Genomic DNA, 24,508 nt, shown 5'->3' on the forward strand with positions numbered 1-24,508 from the left:
GAAATGTGAGAACTGAGAAGGGGAGGATTTTTTCAGAGATGAGAGCTGGCGGGGGGGGGGGGGGCGGGGGTGGTAGGTTGTGCAAAGTGAGAGCTGTGGAGGTTGGAATTGGTGAAGAGGTAAGAGAATTGTTGGGGGTGGGCTGAGATGTAGATGGGGTGCAGAAGTAAAATGTGGAAGTGGGGAGAGATAAGCTGTGAATGGAACAGAAGGGGTGAATCACAAACTGTCTCCACCATAAGAAATTGAAAGAACCTTTTAGGCATCTCATTTATATAATCTGTTTAATATGTTTTCTTCTTTTTTTTGTGAACTTATAAATCCTTAGAAAATCCACAGCTATATATTAATACAAAAGTGACTTTATTGAGTATCAGAAGGACATTGGATGGTATTTAGTTAGCGGCAACAGTCTGGTCCACCCAGGATCTGAGGGTGGAGACGCGGGCGTAGACTCCGGGAGAAGATGGAGAGCAGGAAGCGCTGCCAAAGGACACAACACCGGCCAGGGTCCAGGCTCCGTTCCTCTGGCACACAAGGGGTCCACCAGAGTCACCCTGAAAAGGAGCAAAATGGAGAATTACAGAAGAGTTCTCAAGTAATCATCTGTCATTTCGATGAATCACTTGCCAACAACATAATGCTAAAGAGGGTGTGCTTTAACACTCTCATGCTGCATGTATGGATCCATGGACGTCCAACGTTCCTGTGCTGAGAGTTCGCTCTCTGTGTGCTTAAAACACATTGACTGGGCTGTCATAAAAAGCTCCTGTCCCCTAGTTATAGTAACCAGAGTAATAAATGGAACCGACACTTGGATCATGAGAGGCAGAGCAATGTAGTCCATATGTTATTTTTTTTTTTTTTTTTATGCTAACATACATTTGAAAGAAAAGCTGTAACTGATGATGTATTTTATTAGTTCTGGCAGAAAGTGAGGGGAGATTTTATGAAGGGAGCCATTGGATAGCAGTAACATTTTGAAGGCTTATAACCCTTCCCATCTCTATATAGACTAATGCAATTGTTAGACACACACTGTAAGATGGCCTTATGACAAAATTTCCAATTTTTGGACTTTGTATGGTCCAGGCAAGGTCATCTACACACAATATTGGCACTGCTCAACCACAAAGCCAAGCACTGTGCAGTATTCTTTGACAAAAGAACAACGGGTCTAAGAATAGAACTTGAACTCTGTAAAAAAGTAATGAAGCACACATATGAACCATTAAAGGGTCTAAGGAACTCCTCACCACTTAGTTTTACCAACAACAGTGAACGGTCTAAAGAACTCCTCACCAGATTTCAGCAACAGTGATATGTAGAAGATAATCCACCATATCAAACAGAACATAGGACCATCAATGGTGGAGCAAATCATTCAGTATTTACTTTTCACTAATTAGGGTTAATTTAAAACCCAATCCTATAATATATATGTATAATACTCTATGTATGATTGTTAGGTCACATAGACCGTCCTGCCTCATATAAAGCGACCCAATTTGAAGACATTTGGACCCATAAGCTATTGTTCTGTTCAATGAGATAACTACAGAGAGCAAACACTGGTCAATAGAAAGTCTGTAGGTCATCGTACCATGCATGAGGAGGCCCCGGAGGCACCAGCACAGATCATGGAGGTCTGGATTCTGGGTAAAAAGTATCTCTGGCACTCAGTGTTAGTCAGAAGAGGAAGAGCCACCTGCTGGAGCTTAGCTGGGGAGGCTAGTGCTGGGAGAGAAAGAGAGAGAAAGGGTTAATGTAAAGGATGGACAGCAACTAACATATTTAATCTCTAGACATCTCTATGTACAGCCCTCTGTAGAAGACCACATTGTGCCATATCATTGTGATGTCTGTCCATACCAGACTGAAACTGATATTTTGCCCCATTTTTACTGGAAATGTGTGACGGTTTTTCCAACTTATGAAGCTCCTCCTAGTAATTTCTTTGTTCATTAAAAAAAAAATTAAAATCATATTTTTTTCTACCAAAATCCTAGCATAATACATGAGATCCTTCATGTCACCAGTTCATTGGAGCTTTCTAAGTCACATTTCAATGATCTATTATGTCAGTCTTCATACCTAGGCCCCAATGACTGAAAAGGAAATTGGGTAAATAATTGTACATGTATGATAATGAGTCATAGTGACCATCCAATGTCCATGAAGAGTCACTTTAATAAAAGGAAAAAGGGCGCCACTAGCCCACCAGTACAGGGCGCCACCAAGGCAATTGCTGTCTGTGAGATTTCTGGGGAGATTCATCATCTCTGTTGATCTTGATGGCCATTGGGACAGATAGTGATGGGAAATCTAAAATTTTAGGGATGCCACTGAAACAGGAAGGGAGCAGAATCATTTAAAGCGGAGTTCCGGGCACAGAATCGTTTTTTTTTTTTCAATCTCCCCCTAACAATCACCCTTACACATCGATACATCCGCTAATCCTGGTTAGAATGGTGAAATAATGAGTTTGCAAGAATAAAATCTTACTTTATATAATTTCTGATGTGCGGTGCCATCTTTGTTGTGGATTGCCGAGTCCGTTGTGGGGAAATGTCTTCCCTTCTTCCTGATTCCAGTGGGCGTAGGCCTGTGAGTCAAGAAATGAGAACAGTGGTCGGCCGCCCATGTGACTGCAAAGTGCATCATGGGAGGGCCGAGGAAGAGCTCCCAGGACGCATTGCGGCAGGAAGTGACGAGGAGAGCCGAGGCACAGGAGGGAGGAAGTCCTTTGAAAGGTGAGTATACAAACCTCTGTAAACAGGTAAGTGAAAAAAAAAAAACTATGGGAATATCCAATTCTGACTCAGCGGAGAGTAAGGAATACAATGCAGTAATTATTAGAAATTGAATTTTGTGCCCGGAACTCCGCTTTAAGGGGAACACATGTCACAACTGTCTAAGAAGGGATTCTCCTTACTTTACAAATGATTGTCCAATAAGAGGTAATAGGAAGTAAAGGGAAAAACAACAAAAAATATTTGGCTAAAAAAAAAACACTTTCATGGAAAAATAGGAGTCTATTAAGGTTGGTTCACTAAGGGTTAAATTGGTTTTAATAGAAACAATGTTAACATTTTAAATCACATTCTTTGACATTGTAATTATAATATTTCATCATTGATGCTTGTAAACAGTTTGCAGGCATCACTTACATAGGAGCCACTGCCTAATGGCACTTTTCCACTGCAAGTACCGGCTCGGCTCTACTCGGCCCTGCTTGGCCCTGCTTGGCCCGGTTTGCTTTTCCACTGCTGGTACCGCATAGTACGGTGTTGGAACAGTTCGGTACGGTATGGTTTGCTTTTCCACTAAAGTAGTACTAAAGTTAAGTGGGTGGGTTAACAATGGGGTGGGTGAGATTCTCTGACCAATCAGTGGCTAGTAGTGACTGCATGCAAAGGATTGTGGGATATGGTACCGGGTATGGTACCTGTTGGAACCACAATCGAGTAGGTACTGTTTTTGAGAGCCGTACCGTTCGGTTCCATGCAGTGGAAAAGCACCGCCGTACAGTACCATACCGAAACGTTCCTACACTATACCATGCGGTACCAGCAGTGGAAAAGCACAAAAGTGAGCCGAACCGTTCGGTTCCATGCAGTAGAAAAACGCCATAAGCTCCTGGTGCACAAAGAATGACCCTGATCCTCAAATAATTGCTGAGTCTCACCGACTAGAGCTGTGGGATGGCCACAGCAGCAGAAGAGGACCATGTCAGGTCACCTGTGGCCAGGTGACAACTGCACCCTGTAGGAGGCAGGGGTGCAGCACAAGGTAGTGAACCCGATAGCAGACTGCTGCGGATGGACCGGAGCGAGAGCCCAAGATTCCCCAGGGTGCAGAGTCTAAGACCCAGCAGGTGTTCACTAGTGATGTCGCGAACCTAAAATTCGCGGTTCGCGAACGGCGAACGCGAACATCGGCAAATGTTCGCGAACCGGCGAACCGGGCGAACCGCCATAGACTTCAATAGGCAGGCGAATTTTAAAACACACAGGGACTCTTTCTGGCCACAATAGTGATGGAAAAGTTGTTTCAAGGGGACTAACACCTGGACTGTGGCATGCCGGAGAGGGATCACGCAAAAAAAAAGTTCTTAAAAATTATAATTTTTTGATAGAGAGCCAATTATTGGAAAAATTAAAAAAAAATAAAAATAAAAAATTTCTTTGGATTTAGCATCTGGGGGGTCTAAAAAGTGTACCTGTGAAGTTTCAGCTCTGTAGCATGTCCAGAACCCCTAAAAAACAGCATTTTTCTTATATTTTCAGGAATATGGCTTCTCTGCGGCTGGCTTTTTCTCTTGCAGGCATTTAGCGCGCATTTTTTTAGGCAGGCATGTCATTTTTTGTATTTAGTGTCTGGGGGGGTCTAAAAAGTGTACCTGTCAAGTTTCAGCTCTGTAGCATGTCCAGAACCCCTAAAAAACAGCATTTTTCTTATATTTTCAGGAATACGGCTTCTCTGCGGCTGGCTTTTTCTCTTGCAGGCATTTATCGGGCATTTTTTTAGGCAGGCATGTCATTTTTTGTATTTAGTGTCTGGGGGGTCACAAAAGTGTACCTGTCAAGTTTCAGCTCTGTAGCATGTCCAGAACCCCTAAAAAACAGCATTTTTCTTATATTTTCAGGAATACGGCTTCTCTGCGGCTGTCTTTTTCTCTTGCAGGCATTTATCGGGCATTTTTTTAGGCAGGCATGTCATTTTTTGTATTTAGTGTCTGGGGGGTCACAAAAGTGTACCTGTCAAGTTTCAGATCTGTAGCATGTCCAGAACCCCTAAAAAACAGCATTTTTCTTATATTTTCAGGAATACGGCTTCTCTGCGGCTGTCTTTTTCTCTTGCAGGCATTTATCGGGCATTTTTTTAGGCAGGCATGTCATTTTTTGTATTTAGTGTCTGGGGGGTCACAAAAGTGTACCTGTCAAGTTTCAGCTCTGTAGCATGTCCAGAACCCCTAAAAAACAGCATTTTTCTTATATTTTCAGGAATACGGCTTCTCTGCGGCTGTCTTTTTCTCTTGCAGGCATTTATCGGGCATTTTTTTAGGCAGGCATGTCATTTTTTGTATTTAGTGTCTGGGGGGTCACAAAAGTGTACCTGTCAAGTTTCAGCTCTGTAGCATGTCCAGAACCCCTAAAAAACAGCATTTTTCTTATATTTTCAGGAATACGGCTTCTCTGCGGCTGTCTTTTTCTCTTGCAGGCATTTATCGGGCATTTTTTTAGGCAGGCATGTCATTTTTTGTATTTAGTGTCTGGGGGGTCACAAAAGTGTACCTGTCAAGTTTCAGCTCTGTAGCATGTCCAGAACCCCTAAAAAACAGCATTTTTCTTATATTTTCAGGAATACGGCTTCTCTGCGGCTGTCTTTTTCTCTTGCAGGCATTTATCGGGCATTTTTTTAGGCAGGCATGTCATTTTTTGTATTTAGTGTCTGGGGGGTCACAAAAGTGTACCTGTCAAGTTTCAGATCTGTAGCATGTCCAGAACCCCTAAAAAACAGCATTTTTCTTATATTTTCAGGAATACGGCTTCTCTGCGGCTGTCTTTTTCTCTTGCAGGCATTTATCGGGCATTTTTTTAGGCAGGCATGTCATTTTTTGTATTTAGTGTCTGGGGGGTCACAAAAGTGTACCTGTCAAGTTTCAGCTCTGTAGCATGTCCAGAACCCCTAAAAAACAGCATTTTTCTTATATTTTCAGGAATACGGCTTCTCTGCGGCTGTCTTTTTCTCTTGCAGGCATTTATCGGGCATTTTTTTAGGCAGGCATGTCATTTTTTGTATTTAGTGTCTGGGGGGTCACAAAAGTGTACCTGTCAAGTTTCAGATCTGTAGCATGTCCAGAACCCCTAAAAAACAGCATTTTTCTTATATTTTCAGGAATACGGCTTCTCTGCGGCTGTCTTTTTCTCTTGCAGGCATTTATCGGGCATTTTTTTAGGCAGGCATGTCATTTTTTGTATTTAGTGTCTGGGGGGTCACAAAAGTGTACCTGTCAAGTTTCAGCTCTGTAGCATGTCCAGAACCCCTAAAAAACAGCATTTTTCTTATATTTTCAGGAATACGGCTTCTCTGCGGCTGTCTTTTTCTCTTGCAGGCATTTATCGGGCATTTTTTTAGGCAGGCATGTCATTTTTTGTATTTAGTGTCTGGGGGGTCACAAAAGTGTACCTGTCAAGTTTCAGCTCTGTAGCATGTCCAGAACCCCTAAAAAACAGCATTTTTCTTATATTTTCAGGAATACGGCTTCTCTGCGGCTGTCTTTTTCTCTTGCAGGCATTTATCGGGCATTTTTTTAGGCAGGCATGTCATTTTTTGTATTTAGTGTCTGGGGGGTCACAAAAGTGTACCTGTCAAGTTTCAGCTCTGTAGCATGTCCAGAACCCCTAAAAAACAGCATTTTTCTTATATTTTCAGGAATACGGCTTCTCTGCGGCTGTCTTTTTCTCTTGCAGGCATTTATCGGGCATTTTTTTAGGCAGGCATGTCATTTTTTGTATTTAGTGTCTGGGGGGTCTAAAAAGTGTACCTGTCAAGTTTCAGCTCTGTAGTATGTCCACAACCCAAAAAAAACAGCATTTTTCTTATGATTTTTAGTAGAAAACTAATGCAGTGTCTTTCCAGCTGTCTTTTTTTCTTTCTGGCAAGCTGAAATATGATATGCCAAGGCAAACATGCCTATCAGTTGAGCTATGACACAGACAACACTGCACACATGGGGAAATATGTAAAACAAAAAACAGGAAAAGGAAATTAAGTGACGGTAACAAAACATGATATTGTGATTGGCCAAATAAAAAGTCACCTCGCGATGAGGTCGCGCCAAAGTCGCGCTAAGTCGCGCCAAAGTCGCACTGGAAGCAACGCTACTTTAGTGGTAGCGGCAGTGTAAACCAGCACTAAAACATCCAGTGTGTGAATACGATCAGGTATGATGTTTTATCGGTCAAGTAGTGTAAGGGTTACGCCCGTTGCCCGCTTCACAGTGACAGACCAAACTCTGACAGACCAAACTCCCCGTTTAACAGTCAGTCAGTCCATTTGCACAACCGCAAACTCCCAATTTGCACAAGGTTGGATACCAAGCTAGCCATGTCCCGTTCCTTGTCCTCACTGACATCATTGAAGGTCTCTTCCTCCACCCAGCCACATACAACACCAAGGGTCCCCGAAAGGTGAGAACAAGCCCCCTGGGACGCCTGCTGTGGCTGGTATTCCACCTCCTCAAAGCCACCTTCCTCCTCTGACTTCTCTTCTTCAGACTCCTCTCTCTGCGTTGCCACAGGTCCAGCAATTGACAACGACAAGGCTGCTTCTGGTGGTGATGAGGACCACAACTCTTCCTCTTCATGCTCATCTACAGCCTGATCCAGTACTCTTCGCAGGGCACGCTCCAGAAAAAACGCATATGGGATGAGGTCGATGATGTTGCCTTGGGTTCGACTGACCACCAGGGTTGTCATCTCCGCAAAAGGACGCATGAGCCTACAGCCATTGTTCATGAGCATTCAGTAACGCGGCCAAAAAATACCCAGCTCCGCAGAAAGAATGAAAGAAAATGAATGTTTTTTTTTATGAAAAATTATCCTGCGGATCGCTTTTGGTCTGTACACAATGAAGCAACGACCTTATCATCTGGGGTGTGCCAACACAATCCTAGAGGTGATCGCTTCATTGTGATACGCAAGCCCCTTCACCACGACAAGGTAACGATCACGAAGGGGAATTGACACATGTATGTGCCTTTTTTTTTGTTTTTTGTTTTTTTGCAGCCACAGTGTAGCACCAGAGGCCAGAAAAATTAGGCATGTACACATGCATGAAAAAGTAGGTATTGTTGCAGCCGCTGCTGTAGCAGCGGCCTGAAAAATTGAGGTTTTAAGGCAGAAAGTGCACTAAAACATTGCTGCTTGAACCGTAGTTGGTGGCGGAGACGTCACGTAAGTCATCCGGCATGCAGAGAATGATTATATACAGCAGCGTGTGGACCATTTTTAGGCCAAGGCATCTCAGTCATCACCAGGCCTTTTTTAGTCAAATGCATCCCCCACTGTCAGTCCCTTCGGGATCCATGCCTCATTCATCTTAATAAACGTGAGGTAATCAAGACTTTTTTGACCTAGGCGACTTCTCTTCTCAGTGACAATACCTCCTGCTGCGCTGAAGGTCCTTTCTGACAGCACACTTGAAGCGGGGCAGGCCAGAAGTTCAATGGCAAACTGGGATAGCTCAGGCCACAGGTCAAGCCTGCACACCCAGTAGTCAAGGGGTTCATCGCTCCTCAGAGTGTCGATATCTGCAGTTAAGGCAAGGTAGTCTGCTACCTGTCGGTCGAGTCGTTCTCTGAGGGTGGACCCCGAAGGGCTGTGGCGATGCATAGGACTAAAAAAGCTCCGCATGTCCTCCATCAACAAGACGTCTGTAAAGCGTCCTGTCCTTGCCGGCGTGGTTGTGGTGGTAGGAGGAGGATTACTTTCACCTCTTCCCCTGTTGGATTCCCGTTGTGCTGTGACATCACCCTTATACGCTGTGTAGAGCATAGTTTTTAACTTATTTTGTAGCTGCTGCATCCTTTGCGACTGCCGGTAATTGGGTAACATGTCACAGACTTTCTGCTTATACCGGGGGTCTAGTAGCGTGGCCACCCAGTACAGGTCGTTCTCCTTCAGCCTTTTTATACGAGGGTCTCTCAACAGGCATGACAGCATGAAAGACCCCATTTGCACAAGGTTGGATGCCGAGCTACTCATGTCCAATTCCTCATCCTCACTGATGTCATTGAAGGTGTGTTCTTCCCCCCAGCCACGTACAACACCACGGGTACCAGATAGGTGACAACGAGCACCCTGGGATGCCTGCTGTGGTTGGTGTTCCTCCTCCTCAAAGCCACATTCCTCCTCTGACTCCTCTTCCTCACACTCCTCTTCCAGTGTTGCCGCAGGTCCAGCAATCGATGGTAAGGCTGTTTCTGGTGGTGGTGATGGTGACCACAACTCTTCCTCTTCCTCTTCACGCTCATCTACGGCCTGATCCAGCACTCTTCGCAGGGCACGCTCCAGGAAAAAAACATATGGGATGATGTCGCTGATGGTGCCTTCAGTGCGACTCACTAGGTTTGTCACCTCCTCAAAAGGACGCATGAGCCTACAGGCATTGCGCATGAGCGTCCAGTAGCGTGGCAAAAAAATACCCAGCTCCGCAGAGGCTGTCCTAGCACCCCGGTCATACAAATACTCGTTGACCGCTTTTTCTTGTTGGAGCAGGCGGTCGAACATTAGCAGTGTTGAATTCCAACGTGTCGGGCTGTCGCAAATCAAGCGCCTCACTGGCATGTTGTTTCGCCGCTGAATATCTGCAAAGTGCGCCATGGCCGTGTAGGAACGCCTGAAATGGCCACACACCTTCCTGGCCTGCTTGAGGACATCCTGTAAGCCTGGGTACTTCTGCACAAAACGTTGCACAATCAGATTCAACACATGTGCCATGCACGGCACATGTGTCAACTTGCCCAAATTCAATGCCGCCAACAAATTGCTCCCGTTGTCACACACCACTTTGCCGATCTCCAGTTGGTGCGGGGTCAGCCACTGATCCACCTGTGCATTCAGGGCGGACAGTAGTGCTGGTCCGGTGTGACTCTCTGCTTTCAGGCAAGTCAACCCCAAGACAGCGTGACACTGTCGTATCCGGCATGTGGAATAGCCCCTGGGGAGCTGGGGGGGTGCAGTTGGTGTGGAGCAAGACGCAACAGCAGAAGAGGACTCAGCCGAGGAGGTTAGCAAAGAGGATGGAGTAGGAGGAGTAGAGGAGGTGGCAGCAGGCCTGCCTGCAAGTCGTGGCGGTGTCACCAACTCCTCTGCAGCAGAGCCACGCATTCCATGCTTGGCAGCCGCCAGCAGGTTTACCCAATGCGCAGTGTACGTTATATACCTGCCCTGACCGTGCTTTGCAGACCAGCTATCAGTGGTCAGATGGACCCTTGCCCCAACACTGTGTGCCAGACGTGACATGATTTCTTTTTCCACAATAGAGTACAGGTTGGGGATTGCCTTTTGTGAAAAATAATTTCGGCCGGGTACCTTCCACTGCGGTGTCCCAATAGCGACAAATTTTTTGAAGGCCTCAGACTCCACCAGCTTGTATGGTAAAAGCTGGCGGGCTAAGAGTTCCGACAAGCCAGCTGTCAGACGCCGGGCAAGGGGGTGACTCTGCGAGATTGGCTTTTTGCGCTCAAACATTTCCTTCACAGACACCTGACTGTGGGCAGGTGACGAGCAGGAACTGCTGAAGGTGAGAGGCGGAGGGGCGGGTTGTTGATAGGGGGCATGGAGGACAGCAGTGGTTGACGTGGCTGAAGATGCTGGACCAGGAGGAGGATGGTGGCTTTCAGTTTGTGTGCTGCTTTTACTCATGTGTTGATCCCATAGGCGTTTGTGATGTGAGATCATGTGCCTTCGCAAAGCAGTTGTACCTAGGTGGGTGTTGGACTTCCCACGACTCAGTTTCTTTTGGCACAGGTTACAAATGGCATCGCTGATATCAGAGGCAGACACACAAAAAAAATGCCACACTGCTGAGCTTTGCAAGGACGGCATTCTGGTGGTGGCAACAGCTTGCGTTGATTGGCGTGCTGTCTGGCTGACCCCGGGTGCCGAATCTACATGCTGTCTGACTGCGCCACTAGCTCCTTGCGATGACCTCCTCCCCCTGCTTCCAACTCGTCTCCTCCTCCTCTCTGTCTCCCCATCTGAACTTTCCCCCTCTTCTTCTGCTCTTCGAGCAGGCACCCAGGTGACATCCACAGACACATCGTCATCATCAGCCGCTTCACTTGACAACTCAGCAAAGGCAGCAGCAGCAGGTACAACATCATCATCATCACAATGTACGTCCATGTGTATAATGCTGCCTGACTGAGACATATCCCCGTTATCTACATCCTCTGGCACTAATAGTTGCGCATCACTTATTTCTTCAAACTGATGTGAAAATAACTCCTCTGACGGATCAAGTGAAGCGGCTGTGGTGCTAGTGTTGGTGGTGGTGCCGGCGGGCTGGCGAGTGGTAAATTGAGAGGTGCCCGAAGCTGAGCTGGAGGAGGATGGTGCATTAAGGTTCCGAGCGGAAGCTGTAGACGATTGGGTGTCCTGTGTAAGCCAGTCAACTATGGCCTCAGAATTTTTTGAGTTCAGGGGCTGTGGTGGCCTCTGAACACTGGGCATTATTCTAGGGCCTAAGGAAATCACAGCACCACGACCACGACGGCCCTTGCGGGGTGGCCTGCCTCTGCCTGTCATTTTTTTTTTAATGTGTTGTTACTGTTGTACTATGAGTGCAAGCTGCTGTGCCACCTTATATATCAGTGGTGGGTGGGCAGTGGCACAGTACACTCTCTGTGGACCTGACAGCAGTCACTGGCACCCAGGCAACTGCAATTTAAAAAATATATATATTTTTTTTTACTTTGCAAGCTGCTGTGCCACCTTATATATCAGTGGTGGGTGGGCAGTGGCACAGTACACTCTCTGTGGACCTGACAGCAGTCACTGGCACCCAGGCAACTGCAATTTAAAAAAATATATATATATTTTTTACTTTGCAAGCTGCTGTGCCACCTTATATATCAGTGGTGGGTGGGTGGGCAGTGGCACAGTACACTCTCTGTGGACCTGACAGCAGTCACTGGCACCCAGGCAACTGCAATTTAAAAAAATATATATATTTTTTTTACTTTGCAAGCTGCTGTGCCACCTTATATATCAGTGGTGGGTGGGCAGTGGCACAGTACACTCTCTGTGGACCTGACAGCAGTCACTGGCACCCAGGCAACTGCAATTTAAAAAAATATATATTTTTTTTTTACTTTGCAAGCTGCTGTGCCACCTTATATATCAGTGGTGGGTGGGCACACAGTGGCACTGCAGTGGGCACAGTACACTCTGTGGACCTGACAGTCACTGGCAGCCCAGGCAACTGCAATAATAAAAAATATTTTTTTTTTCAATTTATTGCAACAAGATGCTGTGCCAACGTATATATATCAGTGGTGGGCAGTGCACTGCAGTGGGTACAGTGCACTCTGTGGACCTGACACAGCACTCACTGCAATTATGACAGAGAAAAAAAAAATATTTTTTAAAATGCCAGGTACTGTGCCTGTGCCACCCGAAATGAGTGTGGTGTGCACACAGTACAGTCTGTGGTAGGTCTGTGGCCTCTCACACACAGCGGGCAGGCAACTGCAGTGTACAATAGATATATATATATATATATATATATATAAAGAAAAAAATCTATTACCTTACCAGCCCTTGAAAGGGCTTTTGGGGACACTATATATATATATATATATGTATATATATATAAATAAAAAAATCCTCAATTACCAGCCCTTAAAAGGGCTTTTGGGGACACTAGATAGATATAGATATATATATATATGAAGAAACAACTCAATTACCAGCCCTTAAAAGGGCTTTTGGGGACGCTAGGTATATATATATATATATATATATATAAAAAAAAAAAAAAACACAAATACCAGCCCTTAGAAGGGCTTTTTGGGGTGCTGATATTACAGCAGTAGTGGACCAAGAACACTGCAAGACCAGGAACACTGACTAACTGTCCCTAGCTTAACAGCAGCAGCAGCAGCAGCTCTCTCCCTATTCTCACTACACACACTGCTTCAGAATGATCTAAGATGGATGCTGCCCTTGCTTATTTATAGGAGGTGGGAGGGTGTGGGAGGGAGGTACGCTGATTGGCTGGAAATGTGTCTGCTGACTGTAAAGTTCAGGGTCAAAGTTTGCCTCAATGATGTCTTATGGGGGGCGGACCGAACATCGCATATGTTCGCCGGCAGCGGCGAACGCGAACATGCTAAGTTCGCCGGGAACTGTTCGCCGGCGAACAGTTCTATACATCTCTAGTGTTCACCAGAGCCTCTAGTCGTGAGGATGGACTTGGCTGCAGCTGGGCCCAGGTCGCAGCCCCTGGGGTCCCCCGGGTCATGCTCCGTAGGGAGAGAAGGGAAGCAACCACTCAGGACACACGGAATGGTGATGGGTACACCGAGGTCGGGGTAACAGGCAGACGAGGGTAACCAAGGGACAGGCCAAAGGTCATGGTAACAGGCAAACAGGAATAGTCAGAGACAAGCCAAAGTCGGTACACAGAAAGGTAGATCTGCACATGGCAGACAGGAAACAACTAACAAGCACTGTTGAACAGCAAAGCAGACCTGCAGTGCACTGGTTAATATAGACTTCCTGTGATGACCTGGGGTGGGGCAGGAACAGGAAGGAGAAATGATAAAAAGGAACCAGAAGTGAAGTCTGACCTCTAATACAGACATGATGGGACAGGTAAGCTTTGCCAAACAATATTGCAAGTCCATGACAGACCAAAGCATATGAGGAATGTCCTAAAATCTTTCATGATTTTTTTAGAACATACCTTGTATGCCCAAGGACTTTAACTGGTTAATACTTAGTATTATTGAAGAAGATCTAATCCCCTTACTGGCAGCATTGGTGTATCCCCATCCGGTGGTGACGCATCTTTCTCCTCCACTGAAGACATCAGAGGAAGCAGCAAGACACACGGAGGACACGTGGTCATTGAGGGTGGCAGGACTGGAAATCTTGATCAGGGCGATGTCATTGGCGTTGGTCAGGGTGCTGTACTGGGGGTGTCTGAAGAACTGAAAAAAGTTATAATAAGGATTAACGTTTTTATAGATTTTAGTAAATCAGAATCCACTACTGAACTTGTAATAAATGTCCCTCTGAACCTTCTCAGTTTGTATTTTGAGACATATCCTGGTGAAAAGCAAGAAGGAGAAAAAAATCCAACATTTCGGGGGGTGTAAGAATTCCCTTTCTTGAAAATCCACTACTTTCTTCAGAAAGGGGGTCCTTACACCCCCGAAACGTTGGGTTCTTCCTCCTCCTCCTCTCTCTTTCACCAGGGTCTGGCTCAGCTGTCCTTTCCATTACTCTATTCTGGGTACTGAATTCCTGGATGTATTTCTGAACATCAGCTGCTATATGATTTAGGTGGTGCTCATTGTACCTTTATACAATACATGGATTTTTATTGGTTGGATTTAGCAGCAGAGTGAATACCTATGCTATGTTATGCTTGATGTGATGAGCCATACTTAGATATTTGTACTTATTGTATAATTATATCTTCATTCCTAATGCAACTTTATTGCTAAACATTTCTGTTATGTGATGTGCTTACTCTATATATTTACCATTACACTACAAATATGACCACCAGAGACTGAGGCATTATGGGATTTGTAGTTTCACTACAGCTAGAGATCCAAGGTAGCCCACTCTGAGGTCAGGTGATGATGGGTGTCCACCAGCCAGGAAATGAGGCGGGGCTCTATCACACTTGCTGCACCTTCTAACGCACATTGTGAGAAGCTCACGGTGTGCAGTGAAATCAGATGAGGCCATTTCAGTCCAGGAGAGGAGCTGGTACAACTGGACAAGACTGAAGAGAAGGCTGGAGGTCAGATTTAATGGTTCTCTGGCTTTGGGAAGTGGGAGCAAACAAAGCCCCATTTATAAGACCCCTTGCAGTCTTGGAGCGCACACCTTGTGCCTAGAAGATTCCTCATTTGGTAAAGCAGAAGATCCCAGTACATTCAGAAATCCTATCATCCAAACTTACCGTAAATATTTTTAATTAAAATGGGCTTATTTATATGTATTTATTTATTTATGTATTTGATCTCCTTAAAAGATGGCAGGATAAACAAATGTTTCCCATATTCCTGTATGTCAGTATGTGACAGGATGTCACCAAGACAGGAAGTAAATGGAAATCTCCTCTGAGGGGACTCAGAGGAATAAAACCTGAAAAACCTACCCATGCCTAACTGTTGAAAAAAAACAACCTACCCATACTTAACTGCTGAAAACTAAAAAGAAAGTTTTGGAAGAGAGAAAGAAATGTCTTGTAAAGTCTTCTGAACTCTGTCCTATGTCTGGGGATATTACAAGTCCCAATCTGTGCTCCATGACCATGCAGGAAGCACGGCCTTTAATGCAATAGGAAATAAGTCACCCCACCCATACATATATCACTACAATCTCTACATAGGAAGAAAGCTTAGACGTTCCATTGATGACACTCTTTGATCTCATATAAAACTCATAAAACTATGAGAGTTCTCCTTTAGTAATAAGAACTTACTCTGCCGATGGACTTGACCTGGATGGGCTCAGCATTGGAGGACTGGTCGAATTCACCCAGCACCACACGGTGGGAGGATCTGGATGGAAGACAAACATGGCAGGTCATTGGTAAATGGTTGGGTGTCGTAACATAGAAACATAGAATGTGTCGGCAGATAAGAACCATTTGGCCCATCTAGTCTGCCCAATATATCTGTCGTGTTGGTTTTCAGGCCCAACCTTATTCTCTCGATACATGAGGACATTTTACATGTCTGGCAGAGAAAGGTCACTTCTTCACAGTCATTTAGAAAATGGTCCAAAACTATATCACTCGTATTACCGACATCTCTATACTTTCTACAAACCCTACATTCCATTTCTTGAAGTAAAGAGAGTTTATAGTTATAAATTGTATATACGGATCTATACTGTCTCCAGTCTATAAACCAGAGGCTCTGGATGGACAGTTGGATAAATGGCTCTATATTTAGGATGTATCTGATCTATAAACCGGAGGCTCTGGGTGAACAGTTGGATAAATGGTTCTATATTTCGGATGTATGCAGTCTATAAACCAGAGGATCTGAATGGACAGCTAGATAAATGGTTCTATATTTAGGATGTGTCTGGTCTGTAAACCAGAGGCTCTGAATGGACAGTTGGATAAATGGCTCTTTATTTAGGATGTATCCGGTCTATAAACCAGAGGCTCTGGATGGACAGTTGGATAAATGGTTCTATATTTAGGATGTGTCTGGTCTGTAAACCAGAGGCTCTGGATGGACAGTTGGATAAATGGCTCTTTATTTAGGATGTATCCGGTCTATAAACCAGAGGCTCTGGATGGACAGTTGGATAAATGGCTCTATATTTAGGATGCATCAGGTCTATAAACCAGAGGCTCTGAATGGACAGTTGGATAAATGGCTCTATATTTAGGATGTATCCGGTCTATAAACCAGAGGCTCTGGATGGACAGTTGGATAAATGGCTCTATATTTAGGACGTATCCGGTCTCCGGACTGAATAGATTCCCAGTGAAGCATTGCAGTGAACACTGACTTTGTAGTAGAATATTATCATATAAGACTCACCTGACTGAGCAGTGGGCAGCAGTGACAACCCAGAGACTGTTGATGAGGGAGCCGCCACAGTAGTGGAATCCGGTGCTATTCTGTAGAAGAAGAGTCAAGAGATCTTTGCTTTATATACAGATTATTTTATCTACCCCATAAACATTCATATCCCCCCCCCCTCCATAGAAAACTGAGCAATGCTATGGTCCACACCATAGCATAGCAGACCACAGGCAGATAGATGACCAGAAGCTGAACTCCAGGCAGATATAAAATACTCTAATCAATGCAGTTCTGTATTTATTGATCCATCATTAAATGTATTTTGTAGATACAAGCAGAGTGAGCTCCTGAATGTGACGTGGTATCAGCTTTTATCAGTCTCCCTAGAAGAGGTCAATCTTGTGTAATAATAGAGTCTTATTATGTATCTTTTCCGGAGAAAATTCTGCTCCTTTTTCCCCGTTCATTGGGTTTCTCCTGGAGAAGAGGAGCGGCCATTCTGGACTCCGACATTTCCCTTCAGCTTCAGATCACATGACTAATTGTCTAGGCAGTCAGACATGCTGCTAACACTGGAAGAAACCCAAAGCAGCCCCTTCAGCCCTCCTATTGTTATCATTTATCCATGCCAGCAAGACTGTAGACTTTTTGGAATATTGATCCATTTTAGAGAGGTTCTGCCTTTGTGGATAGAAGGGGGGGGGCTTCTTCACATACCCCCCTCCCCCCCTAATGTTTGGCTGGCACCTACCTGGCCCAATCACCTGCTGATCAGCTACTAGGGGCTTCTAAGTGCCATCTTCTACTCCTTGATGTTTTTTGGTGGGACACGACTTCTCACTTACCCTCCCCCCATTGCTTTTCCAAGAGGGTTGTCATTGTCACCTACCTCTGCCTTCTCACACTTTGCTTTTCTAAGAGGGCTGTGTTACATTAAACCTTTCAATTTAGAACTGACAGGGAAAATGTTCAGTCATTGAAATTCTAAATTGTGTCCACGGGAAACCCTAGATTTTGGGGGATGGGGAATGTGTTTGTACTGAGCTCTAGAAATGACATTAAACCCAAAAATGTTTCCATTTAGACAACAAGTTAAAAATGTGTTAAGAAACGATCGTACCTGAAGAGACACCTGCCATGGCCAGGAGCCAGAGACGGCATTTTCACCGTTCACAACCCTGGCATAGCCGGAGATAAGAGGTCTGATGGGGGGAACACCGCAACCTAAGAAATACACATTCTTATTATAACTGCCAGTAATTAGGGTTGAGCGAACACCTAGATGTCCGTGTTCGACGGGTTCGGCCGAACTTTAAAAAAAAGTCCGGGTCCGTGTCCCGGACTTTTACCGAACTTTTCCCGGACACCGAACCCCATTGAAGTCAATGGGGACCCGAACTTTAAGGCACTAAAATGGCTCTAAAACACCAAAGGAAAGGGCTAGAGTGCTGCAAATGGCAGCAAAACGTAATTAAGAGCATGGCAAGTGCTCTGCAAACAAATGTGGATAGGGAAATAACTTAAAACAACAAAAAAAAAACAGAAAAATAAAACAATGTTCTTCTTCATCTCTGAAGGACGAGGCCCATATGGAGTAGGAGGGAGGTTGAGGTGGTGGTGGATGTGGCGGTGACATAGGCGTGCGCACAGGGTGTGCTGGGTGTGCCTGGGCACACCCTAATCACCTAGGGCACATAGCATTGCCAGTGAGGAGATGGGAAAGATCTCCCTGGGACCTGCTCTGCTCTATTTCTCCTTGCCTACAGGTACATGGCCCCGATACATTACTCTCCCTGCTGGCAAACACATGCATGTGTATTTCAACTTTGGGGTGCACACCTTAATGCAATAGGCTGCGCACACCTATGGGCGGTGTAGGTGGAAGCGGCGGTGGAGGAGGACCAGGGCCGGATTAACAGCATCATGGGCTTGGTGCTGAGGATTTTGAAGGGCCTTAAGGGCCGTGCCTTGCCATGCACCCAGAGGAGGAAGGGTGCAGCCATGCATGCCTAATTCAACATGGGATGCTGTCTCTGAAGCCCATAAACACATCCATGCATCGCCAACTGTCCCTCCTTGTCCGGCCTTCACGCTGTGTGGGGAGGTTCTGAGGGTGCTGCCTGGGGAAGCGAGCATAGAAGCCAGACTTCTGTGTTTACAAGTGACAGAAGAGCGGTAACAGTGAATATGGCCAACCCGGGGCCTATATAAAAGGTAGGGGCCTGGAGCTGCAGCTCCAATAGCCCCTACATTAATCTGGCCCTGAGGAGGAGGACGAGGTAGCCAACACTGCTTCTTTTCAAAAATTTTAAATGAGGGTACACCCCAAAAGAGTGAGAAAGAGCAAAAATGGAACAATGGGTGGGTAAGGTCGGTATCCATTGCTATTCTGCATAAGGTACGGAAAAGTCCCGTGGGATCCATGCCTGGTTCATTTTAATGAACGTGAGCTTGTCCACATTGTCTCTGGACAGGCGGCTGCGCTTGTCTGTTATAACGCCCCCAGCCGTGCTAAATACCCGTTCAGATAATACACTGGCTGCAGGGCACGCCAGCACCTCCAAGGCGTAAAGGGCAAGCTCAAGCCATGTGCCCAATTTGGAGACCCAGAAGTTGAAGGGGGCAGACCCGTCATTCACTACATGTAGGCGTGTGCACACATACTGCTCCACCATGTTGGTAAAATGCTGCCTCCTGCTAAGACGTTCCATCTGAGCTGCTGGTGCTGCTGTTTGTTGTGGCGTGCTGACAAAGCTTTTCCACATTTCGGCCATGCTAACCCTGCCTTCTGCGGTGCTGGCGGTGCCCTGGTTGCGTTGGCGACCTCCTCCTCCTCCTCCTCTGCCTTGTGCTTCCACTGTGGCCCCGCTGTCAGATGGGAATGCCAGCAGCATGGCGTCTACCAGCGTGCGCTTGTACTCGCGCATCTTGCGATCGCGCTCCAGTGAGTGAATTAAGGACGGTACGTTGTCCTTGTAACGGGGATCCAGCAGCGTGGCCACCCAGTAATCAGCACAAGTTAGAATGTGGGCAACTCGGCGGTCGTTGTGGAGACACTGCAGCATGTAATCGCTCATGTGTGCCAGGCTGCCCAGAGGCAACGAAAGGCTGTCCTCTGTGGGAGGTGTATCGTCCGTGTCCTCTGTATCCCCCCAGCCACGCACCAGTGATGGCCATGAGCTGGCCTGGGTGCCACCCTGCTGTGAACATGGTTCCATCTCCTCCTCCAGCTCCTCCTCCTCCTCATCCTCCTCATCCTCCAGAACTGTGCCCCTGCTGGACAATTGCGTCCCTGGCGTTTGCGTGTGCAGGAACCCACCCTCGGAGCCCCTTGCGAATGACTGCCCTGAAAGCCTTGGAAATGTTACCTCTTCATCCTCCTCCTCCTCCTCATCCTGTGCCACATCCTCTTCCATCATCGCCCGAATTGTTTTTTCAAGGAGGCATAGAAGTGGGATAGTTAAGCTGAGAACGGCGTCATTGCCACTGGCCATGTTGGTGGAGTACTCAAAACAGCGCAACAAGGCACACAGGTCTCGCATGGAGGCCCAGTTATTGGTGGTGAAGGGGTGCTGTTCCGCAGAGCGAAACTGGAGGCCCAGTTAAATTAAATAGCGGAATAGAAAATATGATCCAAAAAAAGTGTATGTATATCACACGTACACAACCACACTGGGCCCCAATTACTATTGTTTGTACCCCTAAAAGGCTAGATGAGGAGTAGGGGGAGTATGGAACAGGCAGCACCCTCAAACCTTCAGAAGTATGAGATGAACCCCAACAACTTGGAAAGGTGGATCTCTCTCACACGTACCGACACAGACTATCCCGCAATTCAATTGATCCTCAAAGGTTTTTATTGAATAGCGGAATAGGAAATATGATCAAAAAAAGTGTATGTATCTCGCACGTACACAACCACACTAGGCCCCAATTACTATTGTTTGTACCCCTAAAAGGCTAGATGAGGAGTAGGGGGGGTATGGAACAGGCAGCACCCTCAAACCTTCAGAAGTATGAGATTGTGTTCACTGTACCCCACAAAGATTGAGTTCACTGCACCCCACAATGATTGTGTTCACTGCACCCCACAAAGATTGTGTTCACTGCACCTCACAAAGATTGTGTTCACTGTACCCCCCAAAGATTGTGTTCACTGCACCCCACAAAGATTCTGTTCACTGTACCCCACAAAGATTGTGTTCACTGCACCCCAAAAAGATTGTGTTCACTGCACCCCAAAAAGGATGTTGTTCACTGCACCCCAAAAAGGATGTTGTTCACTCCACCCCAAAAAGATTGTGTTCACTGCACCCCACAAAGATTGTGTTCACTGCACCCCAAAAAGATTGTGTTCACTGCACCCCAAAAATGATTTTGTTCACTGCACCCCAAAAAGGATTTTGTTCACTGCACCCCAAAAAGGATGTTGTTCACTCCACCCCAAAAAGATTGTGTTCACTGCACCCCAAAAAGATTGTGTTCACTGCACCCCACAAAGGATTTTGTTCACTGCACCCCAAAAAGATTGTGTTCACTGCACCCCAAAAAGGATGTTGTTCACTGCACCCCAAAAAGGATTTTGTTCACTGCACCCCAAAAAGATTGTGTTCACTGCACCCCACAAAGGATTTTGTTCACTGCACCCCACAAAGATTGTGTTCACTGCACACCAAAAAGGATTGTGTTCACTGCACCCCAAAAAGATTTTGTTCACTGCACCCCAAAAAGATTGTGTTCACTGCAGCCCAAAAAGATTGTGTTCACTGCAGCCCAAAAAGATTGTGTTCACTGCAGCCCAAAAAGATTGTGTTCACTGCAGCCCAAAAAGATTGTGTTCACTGCAGCTCACACACAGAAAAATGGATGTGGATCACTGACACCTGCCTATCTCCAATCCCACACCACACAGCAATATCGATTGTAGTTTGTAGAACACAGTTTCCCTAAAATTCAGCAGACTCTGTCCCTAACAGGATTGAGAAGAGATCGTAGATCAGGATTGAGTGCAGACCCCACCCCCCACACAGCAATATCGATTGTAGTTTGTAGAAGACACTGACCCTATAATTCAGCAGACTCTATCCCTAAAATGCCTACAACTCGCCCTGCCTAAACACTCCGACCTGTCCCTCAATTCTATCCGGACACAAATGGTTTTTTCCTGCCTATCTTTCCCTAATCAGCAGCCAGCACGTTGATGTGTGCTCTGTCCCTGAATCTAAGCAGCATAATGACGCTGCTGCGGCTGCCTCGAACTTATAAAGACTTGGTCACATGCTTCAGACGGCCAATCACAGCTACTGAGACATTTGCAGGCATGGCTGGGATGGCTTAAGGCACACCAGTTAAACGATTGTTGATTGGCTGTTGAAAGCCCGCCATGAAAAGAGCGCCAAAGCATGCAAAACCCGGAAATAAAACGACCGAACACGGATTTTTACCCGAACATACAGTAAAGTGTCCGTGTCCGTGTTCGGGTACAAAAAATCCAATTATTCGGTACGAACACGAATAATACAGTCCGTGTTCGCTCAACACTACCAGTAATACATTGTTACACATTACCATATAACACAACACAATCTCTGTTTCCTCATTAACTCTCTTTTTATTGTCTTTGCATTTTGTCTAAATTGATTGTTACAAAGGCGGATTTTCATGTTTTTTTTTTTCCATTAAAAGAAATAAATAAAATAATGAGAGCCGGGCAATCCTCGCCATTTATTGTTTAGTCGTTTTCTTGTTTCATGGTCTTATCCATAGTGGATTGGAAGGTTTGGAAGGTAAATTCTCATCATTTAGAACAGTTCTGCGGTGTGACCAATAAGATGAAGATTGCCAAATGTATTACGTTTTACATTCTCTCTATGAATGTATGTATAGAATATTTCATATGTATAGTATGTGTATATAAATGATATCTATCCTAATGTGCTACAAACATGTATGTGTACTCACCATAGGCTCCGCTAAGCAGGACCAGGCAGGACAGGACCCACAGTGTGGCCATTTTCTGATTTTCTTGGATATGAGGACAGTTGTAGGATCTGTTCAGCTTATATACGCTCAGTCAGCCAATCAGGGGAGAGCTCCAGGCTTCTTATTAGAACAATTTTAGCTCTCCTTATCAGGAAACCTTTACCAAATTCAGATTTTCCACCAACTTGGACTGTAGGAAAAGATATGAGGACACAGGTGTTACAGGAGAACGTCACTTATCAAGACTCTCGCTGAAATCTATAATTAGTCCATGTATCACACTACGTCATTTCCACCATAATACATATAGAGTGGATGAGGAAACCTCCAAAATCAATGAATATTGGGGTTCTACAATACAGAATTTTCCCCACTAAACACACACAGATCTTGGAGGCTAAAATCTCACCAACGCTTCTCACATGTCTCCTAATAACTAATTCCTTTATAGTCAGGACAAAATCCATCATGGACTGTGGGCTCCCCTCCTCCACTTCAACTCAGCAGTGTGGGGATCTCACCTTTTTTAAGAAGACTCTCCAGGATAAAACATAATAAAGGGAAATAATGACACAAACCAGCATTTATTGAATAAGACGTTAAGATACAACCAAGAACTAGAGGTTTACGTCTTCTTTATGTAACCAGATAAATGTCTTGGTCACAAAACAGTCCACACTTCCTCACAGCTGTGAGCTACTCCACCCCACCTCACAGACAGGTGCTGACTCCCTCCTACTCCTTTTCAGGCTTCCCCTGCTTACAGGTTAACCCGACGGAGGGCAACCCGGGGAACCAAGAGCGGCAACGGGTGACCCGGGGACCGAGTGCGGCAGAATGGGAGAGGGCAGAATGGGAGTGACAGCGGGACCAGGAGACAGGGAGTGACAGCGGGACCGGGAGACAGGGAGGTAACAGGTTGACAGGTGTCTGTTGACAGGAGAGGTGGCGGGTAGGTGAAAACTATTGACCGGAGGGGGAGTGTGACAGGGAAGCGGCAGGAGCAGTGAGAGGCAGGCTGACCGAAAGAAGCTGCTGACAGCGTCGGATTACAGGAGCAGAGAGACATATATAGAAAAGACTGACTGACTGTGTGTAGTGGGAACACTGGCTGAGGAGGGGGCAGTGTGAGCAGCCGAGTACTGTGAGTACCTGTGTATTGTTGAGTAGTATTGAGTACCTGTGTATTGTTGAGTAGTATTGTGTACCTGTGTATTGTTGAGTAGTATTGTGTACCTGTGTATTGTTGAGTAGTATTGAGTACCTGTGTATTGTTGAGTAGTATTGAGTACCTGTGTATTGTTGAGTAGTATTGAGTACCTGTGTATTGTTGAGTACCTGTGTATTGTTGAGTAGTATTGAGTACCTGTGTATTGTTGAGTAGTATTGAGTACCTGTGTATTGTTGAGTACCTGTGTATTGTTGAGTAGTATTGAGTACCTGTGTATTGTTGAGTAACTGAGTATTGTTACTCAACAATAATCAGTTACTCAACAATACACAAGTACTCAATACTACTCAAGAATACACAGGTACTCAACAATACACAGGTACTCAATACTACTCAACAATACACAGGTACTCAGCAAAAGAGATGGCCTTGCGGTTCACCCAGCCGTCAGTTCACGGCAAACTCTGTTCGTTCGCTGTTCGCCGAACATGCGAACATATGGCGATATTCGCGACCGCCATATTCTTCTACATTGTGAAGAACTTTGACCCGTGACAGATCCATCAGGTGGTACAGGACAGCCAATTGAGACATTTCAGCACATGGACATACCCCCTACCTTATAAATAGACCTGACCTGGCTGCCATTTTACATTCTGCCTTTTGTCAGTGTAGGGAGAAGTTGCTGTGTGGAGCAGGGACAGACTGTTAGTGACTAGAGTTGAGCGGACACCTGGATGTCCGTGTTCGACGGGTTCGGCCGAACTTTAAAAAAAAGTCCGGGTCCGTGTCCCGGACTTTTGCCGAACTTTTCCCGGACACCGAACCCCATTGAAGTCAATGGGGACCCGAACTTTCAGGCACTAAAATGGCTCAACACCAAAGGAAAGGGCTAGAGTGCTGCAAATGGCAGCAAAACGTAATTAAGAGCATGGCAAGTGCTCTGCAAACAAATGTGGATAGGGAAATAACTTAAAACAACAAAAAAAAAACAGAAAAATAAAACAATGTTCTTCATCTCTGAAGGACGAGGCCCATATGGAGTAGGAGGGAGG

The 24,508-nt window shown here is 45.6% G+C and overlaps 1 protein-coding gene across 1 annotated transcript; it reads right to left on the reverse strand.

The window, feature by feature from the left end:
* Window positions 1–366: 366 nt before the first annotated feature.
* Window positions 367–22,313, reverse strand: LOC309559588 (chymotrypsin A-like; the record flags this gene model as incomplete). The annotated part of the gene is made up of 7 exons (XM_082262911.1): window positions 367–557; window positions 1,604–1,737; window positions 13,546–13,726; window positions 15,238–15,316; window positions 16,316–16,395; window positions 17,421–17,524; window positions 22,262–22,313. 7 exons carry the CDS (start codon window positions 22,311–22,313, stop codon window positions 396–398), a joined length of 792 nt encoding a protein of 263 aa, XP_082119037.1. The 3' UTR covers window positions 367–395.
* Between the last annotated feature and the right edge of the window lie 2,195 nt (window positions 22,314–24,508).

The sequence above is a fragment of the Pelophylax lessonae genome (assembly GCF_965119305.1).
Source record: "Pelophylax lessonae genome assembly, chromosome: 1".
In the NCBI taxonomy this organism is placed as follows: domain Eukaryota; kingdom Metazoa; phylum Chordata; class Amphibia; order Anura; family Ranidae; genus Pelophylax; species Pelophylax lessonae.